General features: G+C 38.3%; 1 protein-coding gene across 5 annotated transcripts in view; it reads right to left on the bottom strand.

Moving 5' to 3' along the window:
• The window catches only part of sdk2b (sidekick cell adhesion molecule 2b), a 487,898-nt gene that overhangs the window by 117,255 nt on the left and 349,280 nt on the right, over positions 1–21,363 (bottom strand). For all 5 annotated transcript variants that reach the window (XM_012871718.3, XM_021321070.2, XM_021321069.2 and 2 more), the window contains 2 exons: positions 10,768–10,874; positions 8,691–8,838 (listed from right to left, as the gene is read on the bottom strand). In XM_012871718.3, the coding sequence (XP_012727172.2) occupies positions 8,691–8,838; positions 10,768–10,874 (255 nt within the window). The remainder of the gene's footprint in view (positions 1–8,690; positions 8,839–10,767; positions 10,875–21,363) is intronic.

Genomic DNA, 21,363 nt, shown 5'->3' with positions numbered 1-21,363 from the left:
TCATTAAGTTGCTGTAGGTTTTCTTTACACATCTAGGTCCTAGCTAGTGTGTTGTGGCCACATGGAGGAATATTATGGGTGCAGCACTTTATTTATTTATTTATTTTTATTCACATGCGCAGTGTGTTTAACTAAGAGCATTTGGGTGAATGAAACAATCCACTTTTGCCACGGAAATACATGAATCACGTCGGCTTCCGCCCACAGTCTAAAAACATGACCGTTAGATTAACTGGTCTCTCTAAATTGCCCTTATGTGTGAGTGGTTTGTGCATGGTTGTATGTCTCTGTGTTGCCCCGTGTTGGACTGGCAACCTGTTCAGGGTGTGCCCCGCCTAATGCTCAACACCCTGCATGGATTTGCGGGTACAGACAATGGATGGACGGATGGATGGATGAATTAATATGTTTATGTCAGTCAAACACATGCTTTGCGTATGCTTTGATTTAAACCATTCAATTGTAGCTCCGGCTGGCTGTATGCTTAGAGTGGTTGTCCTGCTTGGAGGGTAAAATCGCCACCTCGGTGTAGGTTTGTCTTCCACGGTTTCTCTGCATTTAACTCCATCTATCTTCGCATAAAATTCTTCGATCAAAATTACAACAATCTTTCCCAAATGCCAGATTGTCCCACCAGAGGTGTGTACTAATCTCTGCAGCTCCTCCAGAGTTGCCATAGGCCTCTAGGGTGCTGCTCTGATAAAACCTCTCCTTGCCCAGCCAATCAGTTTAGGTGCAAGGTCATGAATCAGTTGTGTCATTTTTTTTTAAAATACATGTGATGGATTGAAAAGTGCTCTGTGAGATGTTGAAGGCTTGGGAAATTGCTTGATATTCCGTTTTAAATTTCTGCAAAACTTTCTCCCTGACCTTTCTGCTCTGTTTCTTGGTCTTCGTGAAGCTGTTTGTATAATAATGTTTTCCAACAAACCTCTGAGGCCTTCACAGAGCAGCTGGATTCATACTGAGATTAAATTACATGCATGATAACCTCTTTTACTAATTAGCCGTCGTCTGTAAGCAATTTTTTTCACAGGATTTTATTTAGGGATTATCAGAGTAACAGAGGCTAAATACAATGGCACACCAGTTGTATTCAGAGTTTTTTTCCCCCCCAGATTTTCATGAAGAAACCGTTGTTAATCATGTATCATTTCCTCCCGCTGCTCCCCTGTTTTCTGTTTATCTATCACATACAATTCTAATAAAATATACAGACATCTGTGGCTGTAACAGGATAAAAAGTTGAAAAGTTTAACAGATATGCCTACTTTTGCAAAACACTATATTAGTGACATGTAAAAATATGATCAGAGGTGGATATAGTGGCTAAGAATTGTACCCAAGAAACAGTTGCATTACTTTGATATCATTACTGATGTAGAGGTGAAAAGAAATCATCCAAAGAATTACTTAAGAGTAAAAAAATATATCTAAAAGGGCTACTCAAGTACTGAGTTAGTTCATAAAATCTGACTGAATTTGTGAAAATGATGTAATCAGACATAAATATCAGCAACACAAAATAACAAAATCAGGCAGAAAGAAAAAAAAAAAAACATTTCTTTTTCACAAAATAAAGCCCTTAAAACCAAAACTTGCAGTAGGTAATATCCAAGTTAAAACAGTGCAAACACATGTGCAAATACCAGTGACAATATATTCTTTAATGTAGCTTCACTTGATCTTCAAATGGCTCAGAATGCTCATCAGGCAGAAAATGACATTAAAACAATGACGCTTGTGTAAAAAAAGGTGCCTCCATTAGGCCAAATTTTAAGCATATGTCTTTGTCTGTTGCATGTTTGGTGTTGTGATTTTGGCCTGTTTGTTTTTTTGGATGATGGATTTTTCTTTCCCATTCCATGCTCCACACTCCTCTCACGCATCATATTCAGCTCAACCTGCCACTGACTAATTATTATCAAGCCATTTCACCCAGGACCACCTACATACACCTGCCTCTCACAGTCAGTCAGTGCCAGAATGTCTTGTCTCTTCTCATGCCTGCATGTGTTTTCCCCAGGGTTTATGGCGCTCAACCTCCTTACCCTGTGGACCTGTTCTTGACCGACTCTCACTAGTTCACCACACTAGTGCTTGTGTGCCTTCTTCAGTGTATTCCTGTGTGACTATGTGTCTGCTCAGCCTTCTCTGGGGACTCATCTGCTGTTTGTTCTGGTCACAACTTGAACTTTCTCAGACCACGGATTCTGCCAAGCTCCTTGGACTGCTCTTTCCCGCCCACTCTGCAGTTTTCCGCCATCTTCAGCTGGTCAGCCTAGTTCAAGTCGTTTTTCATCCAGTCATCTGCCGGTCTCCACCACCATCTCCTGGTCAGTCAGTCTCTGCCATCTTCACCTGGTCCACTCCTGCCATCTACCTTCATCAGCTGTTACAACCATTACCTGTCTGGTCTGCCACCACCTTCGTCTCCAGCAAGACATTTTTTTTAAATAATACATCTCCGTGTCGGCTCGAACACCGGGTTATCTACGTACAATCATAGCAGTTTGGTAATAAAACATGTTTGTCCTTGATTCAGCAAAGTAACTAGAGGTTGGTAGATTAGCCAGAAATTGTACTCAAGAGAAAGTAGCGTTCAGTAGAACTGAAAAAAATACGGCAAAGGAAACGACCCCTAGGAGTATTTTTTTTTTTTCAAAATGTTACTCAAACGTAACTGAGTAAATGTAATTGGTTACTACCCATCTCTGTGTAAGATCACTTTTTTTTCTCATAAAAATCATTACAAGACCCCCACATCCTGATTGCAATGTAGGCTTCTTCAACTTTGCTCTTGTAAGAGAACAACAATCAGAGTGCAGACCAACATGTCCTATTTTATGGTGGTTCAGGAAATAACTAGCAATGTCAACATTTGCAGTATACATGTTGAAAAGTGCCCTCCAAAATAGGAAAATATCACATTTGGAATCAAAACACAATGTGACAGATGAGAAATAAAGTTACAGTAAGTCTCCAAAATCAGTACGAAATTTATTAGCAGTACGATCGGCTGGAGGCGACTGTCACATGCACTTTGGATCCAGCTATGTTTTCCCCCTCTCCTCTTGCTCAGGTGTGATTAGCCTGAGCACAGAGACACGCAGAGAGACGGACCCCCGAAGAGCCTGCAAATTAAAGTTATGACACCTGAGGAGGGGTAGCAGGAAAATCGGACAATGAGGGGAAATCAAAAAGTAGGGAGGTAGGATAGAGACTGTGTGATGGTGAAAATGGCCTCTGTAGCTTTGGTAACTTTTTTTTTTCTCCAGTCGTCTCCTTCCCATCTACTTTCACGTTTTTCCTCACTGCAACTCGGTCCAATTGCAAAACCCTTTCTTACAGCAATATTGTATTGCAAAGCAGTGTGCATGACAAGGATTAGAGGGACTACGTATCTCGAGCTGATCCTGGAGAGCACTGGTTTTTGGAGAGAGCCTTCATCAAGGTAGAAATTTGTGATTCGCTGCTAATCTCTGTAGCGCTTCTTCAATCTCTCCCCCACTGGTGAGGCTTTGATGCCTCTATGGAGAAAACGCTACTGGCATGAATCAAATTCAATTAAATGATTTTCAATAAGAAAGGCTGCCAGTTATCAACAGTGCTCATTTGCACACTGTGACCTTGGCAGAGCATGTGTGTGTCTGCTATTAGCATTTTCTGAGCTGCAGGGTAGGAAGTGAGGATGAAGAGCAGCTAAGAACGCACAGTGGGTGTTACGGCTTCAGATGAAAGGGAGGAAGGGCCCAAATGCATGGCAAGGGAGGAAGGTGGCAGGAAGGGAGGGGGGTGCTTAATTTAAACTGATGCACAACTGCAAAAATTGGGCAGGCTAACAAATACACAGGAGGAGGGTGATGCAGGAATTCCTGGAATCACAGAAAGATCTGGAAACTAAATGGGCCACAAACAGTGATTGTTGAATTGCATTGGCAACATAGTTGGGGAATAAAGACAAACTGACGGCTGAAAGGGGGAAAAATTTTTTTGCTGGTCTCCAGACAGCACACGTGGGGGACTAATTGGTAACTGAAACCAGAGTAAGCAAAAGAAAAGAAAAACTGTCAAATGGGCACAAAGGCACGAGGTGACACAAAGCAAGAAAAATAAGTAAACAGTATTCAAAATAAAACTGTAGAGTGAAGAACACCTCAGATCTGACCTTCTACCCACAATGACCACTCTCTCCAGGTACCTTGTAAAGTCCCTTGATAGGCCTAGATTATTGAAAATAATCGCTTGGCCTACAACAATTGTCTCCCTGGATCTTTGACATATTAATGCTTTCATGATGTCAAAAAAAAGACAGTCTGGTCTAAATGTCTGATGATACATGCAAGTTTGACACCTTGAATGTGAAAACAGCTCCAGTCAGGGGAACGTTTTGTCTAGAAGGGTAGATTTACTTTATCTATTCTTGGAACTCTCTTGTCCAAAAATGTGGTTAGAAAAAGAGAATCCATGTTCCCTACTGATCACAACATGGCTTGTATGTCCATGTTTGCATCTAAATGTTAGATCAGACCCTTGAGACAACTCCTTCCTCTGAAGCTCTGACTGCTGCAACCTGAATATAGCTTTGCTGCCAAGATATATTAAGATAACCAGAAGATCGGGTCAAAAAAATTTATCTAATTATCTTGTTGTGTGACAATACGTATTAAGACGTAAATATTATTTTCAACCTTTAATTTTGTCTTCAAAAGCTTCTTCTCTATCGAAGAAGTTTATAGATCAGAATATCTTTGTTTTTGTGGTTATTTTTACTAAGTTAAATCTTTAGGACATGTACCTTGTGTTATCAATAAATGTAATACTCAATAATTTTAATCTTTGGTTCCTGTCGTTTTTGAAAATAACTTATTTGGCACAATTTTTTATTGTTTTTTTTTATAAATTCTAATCTGAGAAATATACATAACCATATGAATAACATAATTCAATTTAAAGGTTAAAGAATTGATCTTTCAGATACATTTATGCTAGATTATGATATAGATTACTGACTGATTTTTGGACACATGATTTAACGTGGCTTGTCAGCGAAATGTAAAAAACTAATTTAAGCAGGACAAGAGAACTGAATATAGGTTAAGAGAACACCGGTGAAACCTAAAAGTAATTAAGAATAAAACTAATGAATCACTATATTTGACTGACAGACTGGAATTGTAACGAAACCTCAACTAATCACAAACTAACTATTGGAGAAAAACAAAGCAGTGCCACTTATACTTGAACTAAATCCTGGAAGGAAGTAAAACATGATTAGTAAATATTTATGCTTTGATCTAATGTTTGGGCTTGTGGTTTACTCCCTTACATTTTGTGTATTATATTGCAATTAAAAATATAACATTTCACAAACATTACACAAGCTAAGGTCTTGCAAAAGCTCCTATTTGTACCCAAGCAGTTTCCTCCTTTCACGTAATGACAATCTAACACATTTCCATAATGCCTAGTGGCTAATTTGGCACACTTTAAAATAAACTCAGACTTATCCAGCAATTCTCTACAGAATGGAGACCAGACAAACCTTGTAGTTTCTTTGGCTTCTCATAAAAAAAGTTAAAATCAAAGAACGAGAATAATGGAACAATTTTGTGGCTTTGATATAATGGAATAAAGCAAATAAAGCAAACGGCACATCACTATTTGTATCAGGAACTGAAGCTATGAAGTGCACAATAACTAATATGGAGGCATACTTGTACTCTTCAAAACAATGATCTAAAATCAGCCTTTCTTTCAAAATGGGCAAATACAGTCAAAACCGAAGGGATTGTATATGAATGTTAATGTAAAATTGAGGGTAACAAAAAAAGTGCTGAATGTTCAATACAAGAAAAATCTTTTTCGTTTTAACCAGAAAAACATTCTTCCAGACCTACACAATAAGATAAATCAGCATCTAAACAGGTCCAGTACAATCTAAACTCCTCATTTTCTAAGATGTTTGATAAAAGAAATCCAGATTTTTTTTTCTTTTTTTTTTTGCAATCAGACAAACCTAAGCAACCAGCCTTACCAAGATCTACCACAGCCAGCTATTGCTAAGAATCTCTAGGCACTTGTCTCACAGTGTGATTCAGGGTCAGGGTATGATTACTGATGAAGAGGAGCTGATAAGAAAGATTCACTCTAACTAAGGGCAAGGTCACCTCCCACTGCGGAGAAATGCAGATGTGATGAGGCAGAGATTAGAGACTTTTTACTGCCCACACATGCAGGTACATGCAGAAAACACAGTGCCATACAAGAGCACTGATGAAACGGGTCTCTCTAGAGTGTCTACCAAAAGTATTCCCTCCCTTTGAGCGTTCCAAAACTTTCTCTCATTACGACAAATAAACTTCTGTGTGGCATTATTGGGACTTCACGTCACAGAGCAACACAAAGCAGTTTAACTGGGAAGTGTAAAAAAGCGTGTTTTGAATTTCTACTAATAATCTGTAAACCAAGTTGTACATTTCAGCCCCATGAAGTCAATACTTCCACTGTTCACTGCAATACTAGCCACAAGCCATTTACTGTATATCTCTACTAGCTGTAAATCTTCAGAGACCAGCTCAAGCTCAGTGAGAGCCTCTGTGAACATCAGTTTTCAGTCTTATCTCAGATTCTTGATTTGACTTTGGTTTGGTCTTTGACTGGTCTATTCTCTTACATCAGTAGGTCTTGATTTAAACCACTGTATTGTGGCTCGGGGTATATTGATATGATGCGTTCACACTGAACGGGATCCCAGCATATTTTTTGTCTCATTTGCATGCTTTCTCTACCTTGACATTTCAGGAGCAATTCGCATGGCCAAGGGGGACAGCGCTCCACTCGCTTCACTGCGTCTTCAAATACAAGGAGTTTCTATCTGGTTGCATGTTGTCTGTTGAACCCAACATATGGTGGATCAGGATTTAACAGTTAGTCATGGTGCTGTATTTATAGTGGAAAGCGCCGCCATCTCTGGGTCCATCAGATCATTCAGAGATGTTCCCAGTTCGGGGAGTCCAGGAGCTGCGGCCCTGCGTTACTTCCTTCTGTCCAGGATCCAAAAGTGTTATGTTGCTTCGGTGACAGATAACCCATACAACACAGGTAAGGTGCTCGGGAGCTCACGGAGGACAGCGGGAGTGTAGTGTAAGAGGCCGGGCAGAGAGCACACTAGTGCGGGGCAGAGGCGCCAACTGGTCGGGACCAGCTCTCGAGTTATAAGAGGAGGATGAATGATGAATTATTTAACAGTCCTTCTAATTAAAACATCTTTTTTCAAAGCCACTGGCAAACCTTTAAAGAGCATTCCTTACTTCATCCTATGTCAATATACATTTTTCTATCTTCCATTAGACTGAAAAAAGCTCTGTCACCACTGCGCTCCTTCACCTTATGTCACGACAACATCCAGTCCCTGATTGGTTGACGTGACATGGATTGACAAATAAGTTCGCAAAATTAGCGTTGCATCTTTTGCGGGTTTCGCTTCACTCTATTTGCCCTAATCACGCCGATCACATTGCTAGAAACGCATCCTTTGAATTGCTTCACATCGCTTCGCTTGTGAATGAGCATCTACATGGGGATAAAATGTAAATCACTTGCTCCAGTTTCATCGTTCGCGTTTGGTGTGAACACATCATTATGGTTGTTTTCCTGCTGGAAGGTTAGTCTTAAGTTTTTTTTTAGCCTTTAAATGGTTTACCTTGTATTTAGTTGTTTTACAGTAGAGGTGGCATGTTCACACTGATGTGGAGCTTTAGTTTTCCTTGACACACAGCATTTTGAATGCAGGCCAAAAGGCTCAATTTTGGTTTCCTTTGTTCGTTCTGTCCTTCATTCTTCCATTCGTGTGGTAGTCTTGTGGTAAACTACAAAAAAAATTTTTTCTAACAATAGCTTTGTTTTTTCCACCCTTCAAAAAAAGGGTTGTTTTGTAGGCTGCTTGGCTAATAGATGTCCTGTCAACAGATTCTCCAACCTGATCTGTGAATCTCGGCAGCCCTTCCAGATTTAACATGGCCCTGTACTGCTTCTCTGATTGAAGGTGATTTATACTCTTTCCATTTTGATGTTGGACTCTTTGAGATATTTAAAGCTCAGGATATCCCTTTACAACCTAAACCTTTTAAAACCTTCTCCACAACTGTTTCTCTCATCTGTCTGCTGTGTTTCTTGGTCATCACTGTGCTGTTTATTCAGTAATGTTCCCTAACAACACTCCGAAGCAGTCAGCTCACCTCTGGATTTATGCTGAGTTTATATAAAACAAAGCCAGATACTATTGTTTAGATGATGTCTGAACACAGTTGGTTGCACTGGAATGTACTGAGTGATGTCAGAGTAAACCGGGCTGAATACCCATGGACACTGGTTTTTGGGTTAAAGGTTTAACATTACCTTTAATCTTCAAAATCATGCTCTACTTTGGGAAAAAGTTCAAGGGTCATGGCAACTTTTGCAAAGCTCTGTAGCTGACAATGTAGCCTCCAAATGTGAAAAGACGACACTTATCTTTTGCACACCACCAACAAAGTTGTACTTGCACACAAAACATTGGTATAAAAATCATATGTAATTCAAATATAAATATATTTGAGTTATTACAGTTGGGGACCACTCGGGCAACTTTAAGAACAAGGTAGCAAACCCTGTTGTCTTATTAAAACATACAAAAAGACCAAACTCACATGCGACTGCTGGGTGGAATTTTCCGTCCATCTCTGAACCAGGTGACTTGCGGCTGTGGGAAACTCCGGATCCGTGGAGCTGGAACGACGGCGCCTTCCCCCTGAGAGACAGACTGAGCACGCTCGCCCTCTTCAAAACTGCCCATAACTAGAAGGCAAATAAACCACAAACACAAAGTCAAACAGTGCAGGAGGGTATGACAGACAACACAGGAGTGTTGAAAAGCCAATGTAGAGCCACCGAAACAAACGTCTCTCCCCTACTTTTGGTGACCTCAGGGCTGCTGCCATCTGCTTTGAGCTATGAAATGTTACTTTGAGGGACAGAGCAGTGCTGTTTCTATGGTTTCCACATCAAATCATGAAAGGCTTTTCAGAGGCAACATGTAATGAGTCACAAAGGGACATTAGCGGGAAGTGCAATTGACTTTAAGTCAGATTCCTTATTTTTCCACCTTTCCCTCATCTCTATTTCTCCCATTTGTCTCATACTGTGATTTCTTACAGCAAAATACTGCATAAATATTCCTGGTGTTTCACAGACTGATGTTAAAGGAGATCTGTGGGCTTTGTTTTTCCCCTTATCCGGTGCAGTCAACAAGAGAAAATCCCACGGAGAAAGAATCATATTTTTGCCTCTTTAATTTGATGAGGAGCAATAAAGAAAACTAATCCAAAATGAACAAATCATTACATCAAAAAGTCAATCAAGTCTCAGAACAGTTTGAATGCATCTATCTCTGAAATGTGCAGAGATCAAGGTGTGAGACTTCAAACTGGCGATGTTGGAGTGCTCGTGTTTTGATGGCAACCTTATTTTCCTTCTCCCGCTCTTTTTCAAAGAGAATAACAAAAAAAGGTAATCTGGCTTTGCATCGTGGCCATGGTGCTTAGTTTAAATGAAAATCTGGGGAGACTGCAAATCCCCCCTGCTTTGATCTGCAGTTTTTCTGATGGGATGTCCTCCTCCCCTTCCTTCTCCAATCTCTAATACCTCTCTTTGTTTCCCTTTCTCTAGGGTGTGTCTTTGCATCCCCAGTTGTGCTGCCTCAATGAAGCAGCCTCTCCATCTTTTCCTCCACTCCCTTCATTGTCTATCCAATCCATTTCTTTCTGAAGGTGTCCCAAATTCACTTTTTTTATACTCCGTCAATTTTTTTTCATAGTTTGAGCAGCAGATACGAGGACAAAAGAGAATTATGGAAATGGGAGAGATGTAGGAATATAGAGGAGCTGAATGACAGTGAGATGCAAGGCAGGAAATACATAGAAAGCAGTTGTGGCCAGAAAACAAAGTCAACAGAGGAAGGAAATGGCAACACAAAGAGCTGCTGATAGAGGAACCAACATGCAGCAAAGTGAAAGGAGAAGCAGTTGCTGACACTAATGTTCTGTTTGTCCAGCACTAAAGATGTGGACCAACAGGACTGTTTACCCCTTTTCCCTCCCACTTCTTTCCCTGTCACACCTGGCTGACTGTGTTTTCAGGTAAACACAGTGCGGGAAATCCAATCGAAATGTTCTGGCAACCTGAAAAAGCCAACAAACCCAGACAGGAAAGAGGGTGTAGGGGGCATTTGTGTGTAAGTGATTGTGGGCGGTTACAGCACTACAACCCTCCAGACGCCTCTACCGTGCATCTCTAATAGCTTGTTAACTAGGGGAGGAATCTGAGCGGCCTGAAAGCGGCTGGGGGAAAATTTACCGGAATTCGGAGCAGGGGAGCGGCACTTTCCGCTAAGAAACAACAGATGTTGTTGACAAAAGAGGGAGTCTGGAATAAGCTGTGGTCATATTGAAATGAAGCAAAGTTAAAAAGAACCATGGCAACAAAATCAATCTAATGAGAATGCTGAGTGGAACAGCTGTCTGGGTTGATAACGCTTCGGATGCGATGCAGGTAGATCTTTCACCCCGCCAGCATCTGTCCCTCCCCAGTCAGTCCTTGATACAAAGGCAGCCAAAGAGAATGTGGGCATATTGTGTACTCTGCATGCAATTAAGCCCATGCACCCTCCCTCTTACTCTGGATCTATGCACTCTTCCTTTTGTTCCATTAGTCTGTATGTGCACTTACAGGCCACTTGTACTTCTGTGCGTCTCTGCAGAAGGGCTCCCACCCGATTCCTGACGATGCAGCGGTAGAAGCCAGCATGAGAGCGATCCAGAGAAGGGATTAGGTACCTGCAGCCAATCACAAAGACAAATAAAAGCTCTGAAGTTGCAATAAACTAATTCAATCAAACACATACATAAACTCAATAGGGTTTAGACCTATGGGTGGTTGAGCAAATGCAGAGAGGAATCACTGAAACTTAAGATGATCTTAGAGAAAGCCAAAGACACAGAGGACAACAAAAGTTAGTGCATAATTTTGAAGTTGCGAAAAAAAAAGAAAACAGATTTAAAAAATGTGGACTCCTCTTCTTATTTAGGTGACTTTTGAGGTCACTTGGCTATGCTGGATCTAATTTAGGGACATAAGGGTAAGTAGAAGCCTGAATATTTATGCACACCACTCGGATTTTTATTTGTAATAAAAATTAAATAAATAAAATGACACCATGTGTCATTTTCTTTCCACTTTGCAGATATGTCTGTGCTCCAGTAAAGTAATGTGACATGATATGAAACAGTGCATGAGTAGAAAATACTTTGGGGAAAAAATATACACACAGACACAAAATCATGATTTTTATTTTAGAGTCCAGGAGCGGAAGCTATATTATGTACCGGTTCTTTCAAAGTAACACGTAGCAGCCACGTTTTGACTCTGTATGTAATGTTCTTTATTCAATTGCTACGTGCAGCTGTACTGTATTCAGTGCCTTGCATTCACATTCAAGGAGCTCCCCAAACAAGTCAGGAAGAAGCTGTTGAGATTTTTTTTTTAAAAAGAAAAAAAACAATACCCAAATATTTGATTTTTGTCCTGGAGCACAATCAAATCCATCATCTTCAAATGAAAAGCACATGGTACCACAACAACCCTGCCAAGAGAGGCTGGGAAACGAGGGCATTAATCAAAGAGGCCGCATAGAGACCAAAGGTAACCCTGAAGGAGCTGCAGAGTTCCACAGCAGAGATTTGAGGATCTGTTCATAGGACCACAATAAGCCGTACACTCCATAGAGCTGTGCTTTATGAAAGAGTGGCCTGAAAAAAAAGACATTACTTCGTGTTTAAAATAGGAAAGCATGTTTTAAGTTTGAGAACAACATACCCACAACGAAAAATGGTGGGGGAAACATCATGCTGTGGGGATTTTTCTCAGCAGCAGGAACTGAGAAACTAGTCCAAATCAAAGAAAAGGTTGAAAAGTTACAAAGTTCGCAAAATTAGCAAAAAAGTAATTAAAAAGTACATTTTCAAGTTTTTTTTTTTGTCCCATTGTTTGTTTCACAATTACAAAAATTATATAATCAAAGTTGTAGGCATGTTCTGTAAATGAAATGGTGCAAACTCTCAAACAATCCATTTTATTTCCAGGTTGTGAGGCAATAAAACATGAAACATGCATACAGCAACGCACTGCATGTCTGGCATACAGCAAGTAGTCAAACAGCCAGTGGTCTTTTTGCCAACCAGAGCATATATAACCGGCGCTAGACCTCTTATATGTAAAAATAGTACATCCTTTTTTTTAATTCGGGGGTTTCATCCATCAGGACAAAATACAACTGATCTGGTCCCAACCAGGTTCTAAGCAGGATCTACACCCAAGCATGCAAAAACACAAAACCATATTTACACTCTGATTATTTGTTAAAAACGGATGCAGCCAAAACTGAAAAAGCCTGTCTAAAAAACCAAGTACACTGTTGTTGCTTGCATATGATTTAGGCCATTCCACAGCTAATCAAATGCACTGATTAACTAGTTATCAGAAAAATGCAAATGTTTTTTGCAGTTTGTTAATGCCAAGAAGTAATGATGTTAGAGAAGCAATTATTGCTGCTCATTATACTGGGTAGGGTTATGAGGCTATTTCCAAACCATCTAAAGTCCATCATTCTACATTGAGGAAGATAATTTACTATTTGAAAACACTTCCATTAGCTGCCAGTCTTCCAAAAAAAAAAAAAAATCACCATAAGGTCATAGCATGCTATATTTATAAAAAAGAAAAAGAATAAAAAAAATAAGAATTCTATCACAGATGGTACAAACCTCAGTCAGTATGTTAAATGTTGATGACAAGACAAAAGGGAAAAGACAGATTAAGTATGACGTGTTTGGAGGAGATGCCACCGGACATACTCTTCTTTCCAAAAATAATAGAACTGACCATCTGAGGTTTGAAAAACCTATTCTAAATGATCCATGTGACCTTTGGATGATTTTCCTTAGGAAAAAATAGATCCAAGTAAAGATGTTTGGCAATAGTGTGCAGCTCCAGCTTTAGGGAAAACCAATCGCATTTAGAATATCAATACAAAGACCTTACACCAACTTCCAAGCTCAATGTTGGAGTGGTTGTGATTTGGGCTTGTTTTGCAGCTACAGGACTGTGGCATCTTGAAGTCATTGAGTCAACCAGGAACTTCTCTGTGGACCAAAGTATCTTGGAGGGAATGTGAGACCGTAGGTTTGACAGTCGTGGCTTGGCCTAAAGAATGATCCTAAAAACAGTAGCAAACCCACAACAGCATGGCTGAAACAAGAAAAGGGTCACAGTGCAATCTGCCAAAAATGCTGCGCAGAAATGAATGCCCACAAACCTAAATGAGCTGAGGCAATGCTGGAATGAGGACTGGACCAAAATTCCTCAATAGCAAAGTGAGACTGATAATGTCATACGATTACTGAGAGCTATCACTGCTGAATGTAGTTCTACAACTGTTTAATCACAGCGTTACTTCTAATTTGATCCATTTTGGTATAAAGGATAATGACAGTGTGGAATCAGTTGTGTATTTTTGCAGTTGAGACTGCATTCAAATAATTTTTCAATCTGGGAAAGAAAATCTGTTTTTTTTATTAGGTCTTGATACAAAAACCCTAGAGCTGAATAGGATGTATTTCTACAATCAATGTTTTGACACATCTTGGAAAGGGCTACTAATGGCATTAAAAGTAGCTTGTTATGTCAATGTAATACCAGTTTGGGGACTAGCAGTCCCAAGGGGCTTTAAAAGCAAAAACATTAAAAAGACAAAACGTTATTAGAGAAAACCAAACATTTATAACTATGGCTATACGTTATTCTATGTTTTATGTGTAGTTGGAGTGCTGATAACCAAACAACACACTTTAAGCCATCTGGACCCTCAGTGTTGCTCGACTCTCTATAAAAAATAAAATAAAAAAATAAAAACACTCAAGCAAGTCAGCTACCCAGACAGGGGAGAGCAATGTCTATATTTTTACTAACCAGCTAATAACTAATAAATGAAGTTGTACTGGTCGGCCAACTATTTTACGGTGGCCAACTATTTCAGCTGCTTAGAGTCTCTGGTGGCATCCTTCAAGATGGCAGCGAAACAGGCAGAACTTAGCTGTACATGCTTAATTTGTAAGTCACTCAAGCACGACAAAATCTTGTCTGGAAAGATCCTTAATGCATGTGGTGAACCTTTTCTTTTTTATTTTCCTTTAAGAGCGTGCCAGCTGCCAGTGCTGTTGCATTTCCCATATTGTTTTTTATTTTATTTAGGAGTTTTTTATTTAACAAACAGCATCTGAAAGATCAGAGTATTACCTTCAATAATGGGAGGCAAAAGTGTCTGTAGTAACATGCTAATGATACATATTTTGTTTTTAGCGGTTTTACTTAGTCATTAAAGTTTTGGTGACTAAATGAGTCAGAGGTATGTGAAATGACCACTCTTCAAGAGCTATAGCATCTTGGTCACTAAGATCCATAACGGATCTGAGCATCTCAGGCAGTCAAGCGCAGTATGAATACATCACCCTTGAAATATTTTAGGCTACTAAATTTCTAATTTGCATTCAAGCAGTCACTCATCGACAGTTGAATGATGTTTGAGACTCATTATGTTGCTTCTCTGGCTGACTTTGCAATGAAGAACTGCACACCTGCACACACACATACATAATATATATATAATGTATGTTTGTATGTATATATACATAATATATATATATATATATATATACATATATATATATATATATATATATATATATATATATATATATATATATATATATATATATATATATATATATATATATATATATATATATATATATTTATATATATATATATATACATACATGTTTCTTTGGTCGGCGTTAAATGCGTGTCAAAGCCCACAGACTGTTCCCTAATGTTTTTCCCCCGCCACGCTCTCCGGACTGTGTTTCTTTTACCCTCGGCACTTTCTGTAGTTTCAAAAATGCGAGAGACTGTAGCAAAACACACCAGCGCTCACTGTTGTCAAGACTGCTTATTTCATACAACTTTTGGCCTCCTTTTTCTAAAGCCGCTTGTAAATTTCATGAGTTGCAGTTGTGTTTTTTTGGTGCATGTTTCTGAAAGTGAGATCGCTTATTTTTGCTCTAAACCAAGTGACGATAAACAGGAGTTATTAAGAGACCTGCTCGCACTACAGACACTTCCAGCAGCTGAAATATCCCTCCGCCATAAGAGCCGAGGGAGTAAACGCAGATGGAACAATTCTGCCACTTTACGGTTGCAATAACCGGTGATAACTGCTGAAAGTAGATTAAGCGGTGCAGATCACCATTTTGAGCAGAGATTGGTTCTGAAGCTGAGTTTTTACATGCAGATAACATTGCAGAAACCCTACCCATAAATCATTTTTTAATGCTTATTAATTTGTGGTTTCTACGGCTGAATCACGTTGCCAAACAAACTACCTGGAGTTACTAAACAGTTGCTAAACAGTCTCTTTCAAGGATATTAAGCTCCTGCCCAGTTGAAAGCAAAGTGTAAGACTGGAATGACTTGGAAATTTTAAACCTTTTTCTAGGCTTACAACTGTATGAATGTAGACATAAACAGCAAGCAAAAATGTTCAATAAATTATTGTTGTTGGTGAGAAAGCTCAAAATTAGATGTGTGTGAAAAAATTAACAGTAAAACTTATGACTTTATTGAAATGTAAATGTTTTATTAATTTATATGTATATGCATAATACCATGTCTATCTTTGATTAGGACGCGGAAAAATATATTGGTATGGAAATAGGTATTTATTTACACATTTGTTTACACATTGTGTACACATCAGGGCGTCATGATTAGTGATTTAGCCATTATTGGCCAGAGTTTAACATTTTAGCATGTTTTCATCCCAATTCTAAAAAGAGCTTTGATACTTTTTATTGAAAAATTAAAAATAAAAATATTTTTTGTACAAGCATGTTTTTTATTAGTGTCATTTATTGCAAAATTGCATATTAAAATGCCCAAACAGGATGTTACATCGTGATTAAATTTTTTTATGGTTTGACAGCCCTAATTTATTATATATATATATATATATATATATATATATATATATATATATATATATATATATATATATATATATATATATATATACACACTTGAATTGGAATGGATTAATAACAGACTATTCATAGAAAAAAGGTTATCATTACCTAATTTGACATCACAAAAACCTGCCATTTTATCATGAGGCTGTAGAGTTTTAAAAGCCACTGCACCACATTAGCTTTTGGCAATAAAAGTGTATGATTTCTTTGCAGCTTGCTTAAGAAAGGGCTCTCTCTGCCTTTGAGAAATCTTGTTTAGATTGACTAGTTCAAAAAACACATCCATACGTACTTAGTTTTCCTAAATTAAAGATATATTCTTTAAAACAGTCCAGAGACTACGACACCTTCATTCTGTTTGTACAATCAGCATAATTATTTTTAAGGTTATTAAACTGATAGTGACATACATATAAAAGGTGTAAACAGACAGACAGACATTGAATTTTAAATTTGTCTTTACTAATGACTGATTTAGCCTTTTTACTGACCACTTGATTTAGACTTAGACTTTATTGTCATTCAGATTTCCATCATCAAAATATATGTTGTATGAATGGGTGGATGTCTGATTGTAGTGTAAAGCGCTTTGGGGTCTTTGGACTTGATAAAGCGCTACACAAGTGCAGGCCATTTACCATTTACGTATCTGGACGAGATTCCATTGCAATAGCTCAGGAAATGTGCAGTGATAAAGACAGCTGCAACATTTTGTTTAAGAAATGTACAGAAAAAAATATATAATGTATAAAAAGATAAAGATCAAATAATACTGAGAGTTGTAAATATACTGTAAATTGCACATTGTGAAATAACTGAAAATTGTCTATATTTCACATGGAAGTTTGAATCATCAACCAGAACTTCCAGATAGGTCAGATGGGTGGCATTTACGACAACAATGTATCACATATTTCTTTACATATCAATCCTAATAAGGATTTTATAACAATTTCAATATCTAAAATTATAGCTTTTCAAGATAAAAGAAGCTTAAACATATTCTTACACATTTACCAAATTTTGTTCCTTATGTCAAACACATCAAGAAATATTTTTGCCATTTTGCAGACAAGTTTATTGTATAAAAAATTGCCACAGTTTTCTTCAGCAGCAATGTTACCATCTTTATTGGCAACAGTAGAAGTTTTAATTATTATTATTATTATTAGAATTTCATCACAGTCTGACAAAAACATTCACAATGTCTTCTGACTTAAATAATTTGTCTTGGATTTATTTCAGCCTGCAGCCTGAACACACAATACTCCCAGCATCCACACTGTTGGGGGTTTTATGAGCAGAGAGGATATTGTAGCAGATTTGAATTAGCTCTATGCTCTTTGAAGCTCTTATCACTTTATACAGGGATAAGGCTCTTATTGTGAAGTTTGTCATTCTGATGCTATAAATAGAGGGATAAATCATTGTGTTATGGTTTTAGTTGCTCTGTCGAGCCTAATCAGAACCTTGGTAACATTGCCAGCAGTTCGATAACTCTGACGAGCTGGTAACCAGTTAAACAAACAACCATTGTGAAGAGCACAAAAAGCCAGCTTGATGTTTATTTCTGCACTAATAGCCACTAGGCAGAGAGAGGGCTGCTCTTTTAGTTTTCTTTTGCACATATTGGAAGAGAAAAGCGCTTGAAAAAAACAAGCAAACATATGGTCATTAAATTTAGTTTTAATAGTCTTTTTATTTTTGACTAAATATGCTAACAATTTATCCCTCGTGATCTAAGATTGTCACATTGCTCACCCCTAGCCATAAATTTTAAAGGCAGTGAAATAGCACTTTACTCAAGCTACAAACAGAATGCTAACTTCAATGTCCTATCGATGAGGCTCTGTCAGCTTGGAGAACAAGGAGATAAAGGCTTGTGGCAACGGTAAAGGTGTGAATAAAAAGGGCTGCTTGGACATCGACCAGGATACAAACCTTCTAAGACCCAGACCTTTAGACAGAAAAAATGTAAAGCAAAAAAACAAACAAACAAAAAAAACCCGAAATAAATAAAACCGATTTTATTTGCTCAGACAACCTGGATAAAGGTTTAATACAAAGATGATTTCTTGACACCTTTCTTCCAAATAGCAATACACTTTTTGTAATCTTTAAAGGAGTATTGATCAGAACGCCTCGTTATATTCTGAAGGTGTTTCAAAGTTGTTATGTTATCACTGGTACATTTAAAGAGATAGGGTATTGATCATCACTGATTTATCTTTTAGGTCTGGAAGAGTTTTTAACTCAATTATTCATAGATTTGAGATAGGGTTAGTAAATAAGGAAAATAATGAAAGCAAAATAATTCCCTTGAAAATATGATGGACTAAAGCAGATTAAAAGACACTCAAAGTCTAAGCACCAACTTTGTAAATCCTTGTAAAAAAGGAAGAAGTCTGGAAACAATTGATCAATAACGCTTTATAAAAGTCTGGCCTTCGGGGAAGGATTTAAACCATTGCAGGATACTGTAGTTTGAAGGATGATGTGTACAGAAGCACTGAAAATTTCAAGACAGAGTGGAGCGAAATGGAGAAATATAGGAGCCACTGGTAAAAAAAACAACAACAACAACAACAACAAAAAAAAACACCACCACCACAGGCAGCTTAAAGCCAGCAGGAGTTTGAAAGCAATCGGCCAGGAGAGAGGCGTTCTCTATCGGCATAGTGAGCCTAAACCGCCCGGTCAGCTGAACCTGACAAGGCAAGCCGGCTGTGGTCCGAGCACATCCAAGCATTTTTTAAATCAAGCCATATGTCAACAAACCGAGCAGATATTTTGGAATGACATAGCTAACTTCTCGTCCTAAAAACTTTTTAAAAGTTACTTTTATGTTACAGAAAGCTTTTCGTTCCTCTCCACCATTGCTGTTTCTAGTTAAAAAGTTATTTTCAACCCGCAATGAATCATGGGATAGGATTAGCCATGAAGGATGCACCAGACCCATCCTTCAAATCGGGGAAAAGAAGGACACACGCGTCGGCCGCATTTGAAGGAGTCTTTGAAAGATTCATGAATTGGGACAGCCTTTGTCGCCAAGCTGTGATGCAATTGGCCTACAAACATGTCCTTCGAAGGATGCAGCCTCTGAATTGCGACACACACTATGTGAGTAATCCTCAGAGATACTTGTCACATTCTCTCCTTTGACTCCACTAGGGGGCATTACGATTTGTTAAATTACATTTATTCGGGTATGTCGACAGAAATTGGAAGTGGTTAAGCCAAAAAAGGAAGTGACTTTTCCTGAGTTGATTTGGATTTTGAAAATTGTAAAAGCTTGGAAACATGTTGCTTTGGCAAAACATTGTGTGGTTTCTGTACAATAGCAGCTAGTTAGAACTATGCTAGCTGTGTTTAACATTATGGTTTGAAACTGATATGTTATATACTCTGTATTCAAGTATTTTTCATGTTTTCATTCTTCAAAGGGGGGCATAACAGAAAATATTTGAGAACCACTGCTTTAAACCAAGGGGAAACAATTAATTCAAACGTGTGAAACGAGCTCTTCTTCAGTGAATAAACCGAATTAACGGGACGTGTACAGCAAGAATTGTGTCAGTGATTTTTCATTTATAATTGTTTTACATCGATGAGCTTTCAGGATATTTCTAAAAGCTGTGACAGGCTTGTTTTGGTATGGCAGGAAGCTGAATGTTCCTGCATACACGGTAATGAATGGGAGAGGAACTATAAATTGGTCAGTCTGAGCCCATCAGTTTGTCCAGGAAGTGTTTCTCCTCTCAGCTTGAAAACAGATGAGTTCCTCTCAGATGAGGTTTCATATATCCTTCGTGTGACACACAATTCCTTTGATGCAGAGGCTGTGTAAGCCAGACTTTATTTATTCCTCCTAAAGCAAATCTGTGGCTAAAGACAGATGCAAAAAAAGTTCTTTTTGTAGTCTTCCTACTTCCTCCTAATGAGTCTGTACTTCAGTTTGCAAAAAATGCTTGCTTTAAAACACCGTATGCCACAAAGAGTAAAATCATCAGTAGGGAATGGTGCTTTAACAAAGAAAATGTACCTGCTTAGGGTTATTTTTTTTTTCCAATTTTTGAAATAGTTTCCATTTCACAAACATGGCTGTAAAATGCAGTTATATGGGCAAAAGGACTAAAGCAAGTTTGCAAAACTATTTCTCTGGAATTAAAGTGCCCTCTCCCCAGAGCTCCCCACTGCCACTTTTAGGCTGTATATCTCTGCCTTAGACAACTACAGGCTCAAAATTGAGTTCAGTCATTACAGACTGGAACTGGAACTGAAAAAAGAAACCCAATGAAAGCAGTTACAAGAGGTAGAGGTGAATTTTTCAAGCTTGTCCTGGTTAATGTAATGTCCTGTGTCCTGCCCATTCAGATTTTAATCCACAGATTTGTTGGCATTTGTTGTCTGAGTACTTCATCATTTTAATGAAAAAAAGGTCTGCGGGTTCATTTACAGAGGTAGTGGTTTTGAATCCAACAGAAAATAAATAATTCACAAAGGCTAAAAAAAAAAATTTAAAAAGAGCACCAAGGGCTTGTTAGACTGCCAATACTTGGAGTTCTTTTAATGTAATTACAAGGGATTTTATTTAAGTGGGTTGGTTGGCGCTCATTAACTGATTTAATCAGAGTTGATTGAGAGAAAATTGTCCAACTTAGATTATTGGTTGGTTGTTCAATCTGTATCACCAAGATTTGTTAAATGGTCTGAACTTACATAGCGCTTTTCCAGTCATACCTACCGCTTAAAGCACTGTACATATTCACCCAATCACACTCACTAACACACAAATATTGCTGACATTCATACACCAATACACAGATTGGTAGGCAACTTGGGGTTAAGTGTCTTGCCCAGGGACACGTTGACATATAACATGGGAAAGCTGGAATTGAACCCATAACCTTCCGATTGCAAGACAACTACTCAACCCATCAAGCCAGAGTAACCCGAACAACCTATGCCCTGTTGTTAATTCCGAAACAATTGCAGAGATTCCCATAGCACACTCCCTCCTTGCCGCCGAAGAACAAAGAAAGAAAAAATACGACACAGAACACAAACAGAATTGAGTCATTTCAAAATGTTGTTTTCCTGTAAATGTAATCAAATATTTCAAACGTAGTTTTTAAGTTCTCATATAACTGATAGTAAAAAATAAACAACCACTTGCTCCTGGTCA

The sequence above is a fragment of the Fundulus heteroclitus genome, chromosome 10, assembly GCF_011125445.2.
Source record: "Fundulus heteroclitus isolate FHET01 chromosome 10, MU-UCD_Fhet_4.1, whole genome shotgun sequence".
In the NCBI taxonomy this organism is placed as follows: domain Eukaryota; kingdom Metazoa; phylum Chordata; class Actinopteri; order Cyprinodontiformes; family Fundulidae; genus Fundulus; species Fundulus heteroclitus.
The sequence above is the reverse complement of the archived record's forward strand: the minus strand, read 5'-3'. Positions and strand labels throughout refer to the sequence as shown.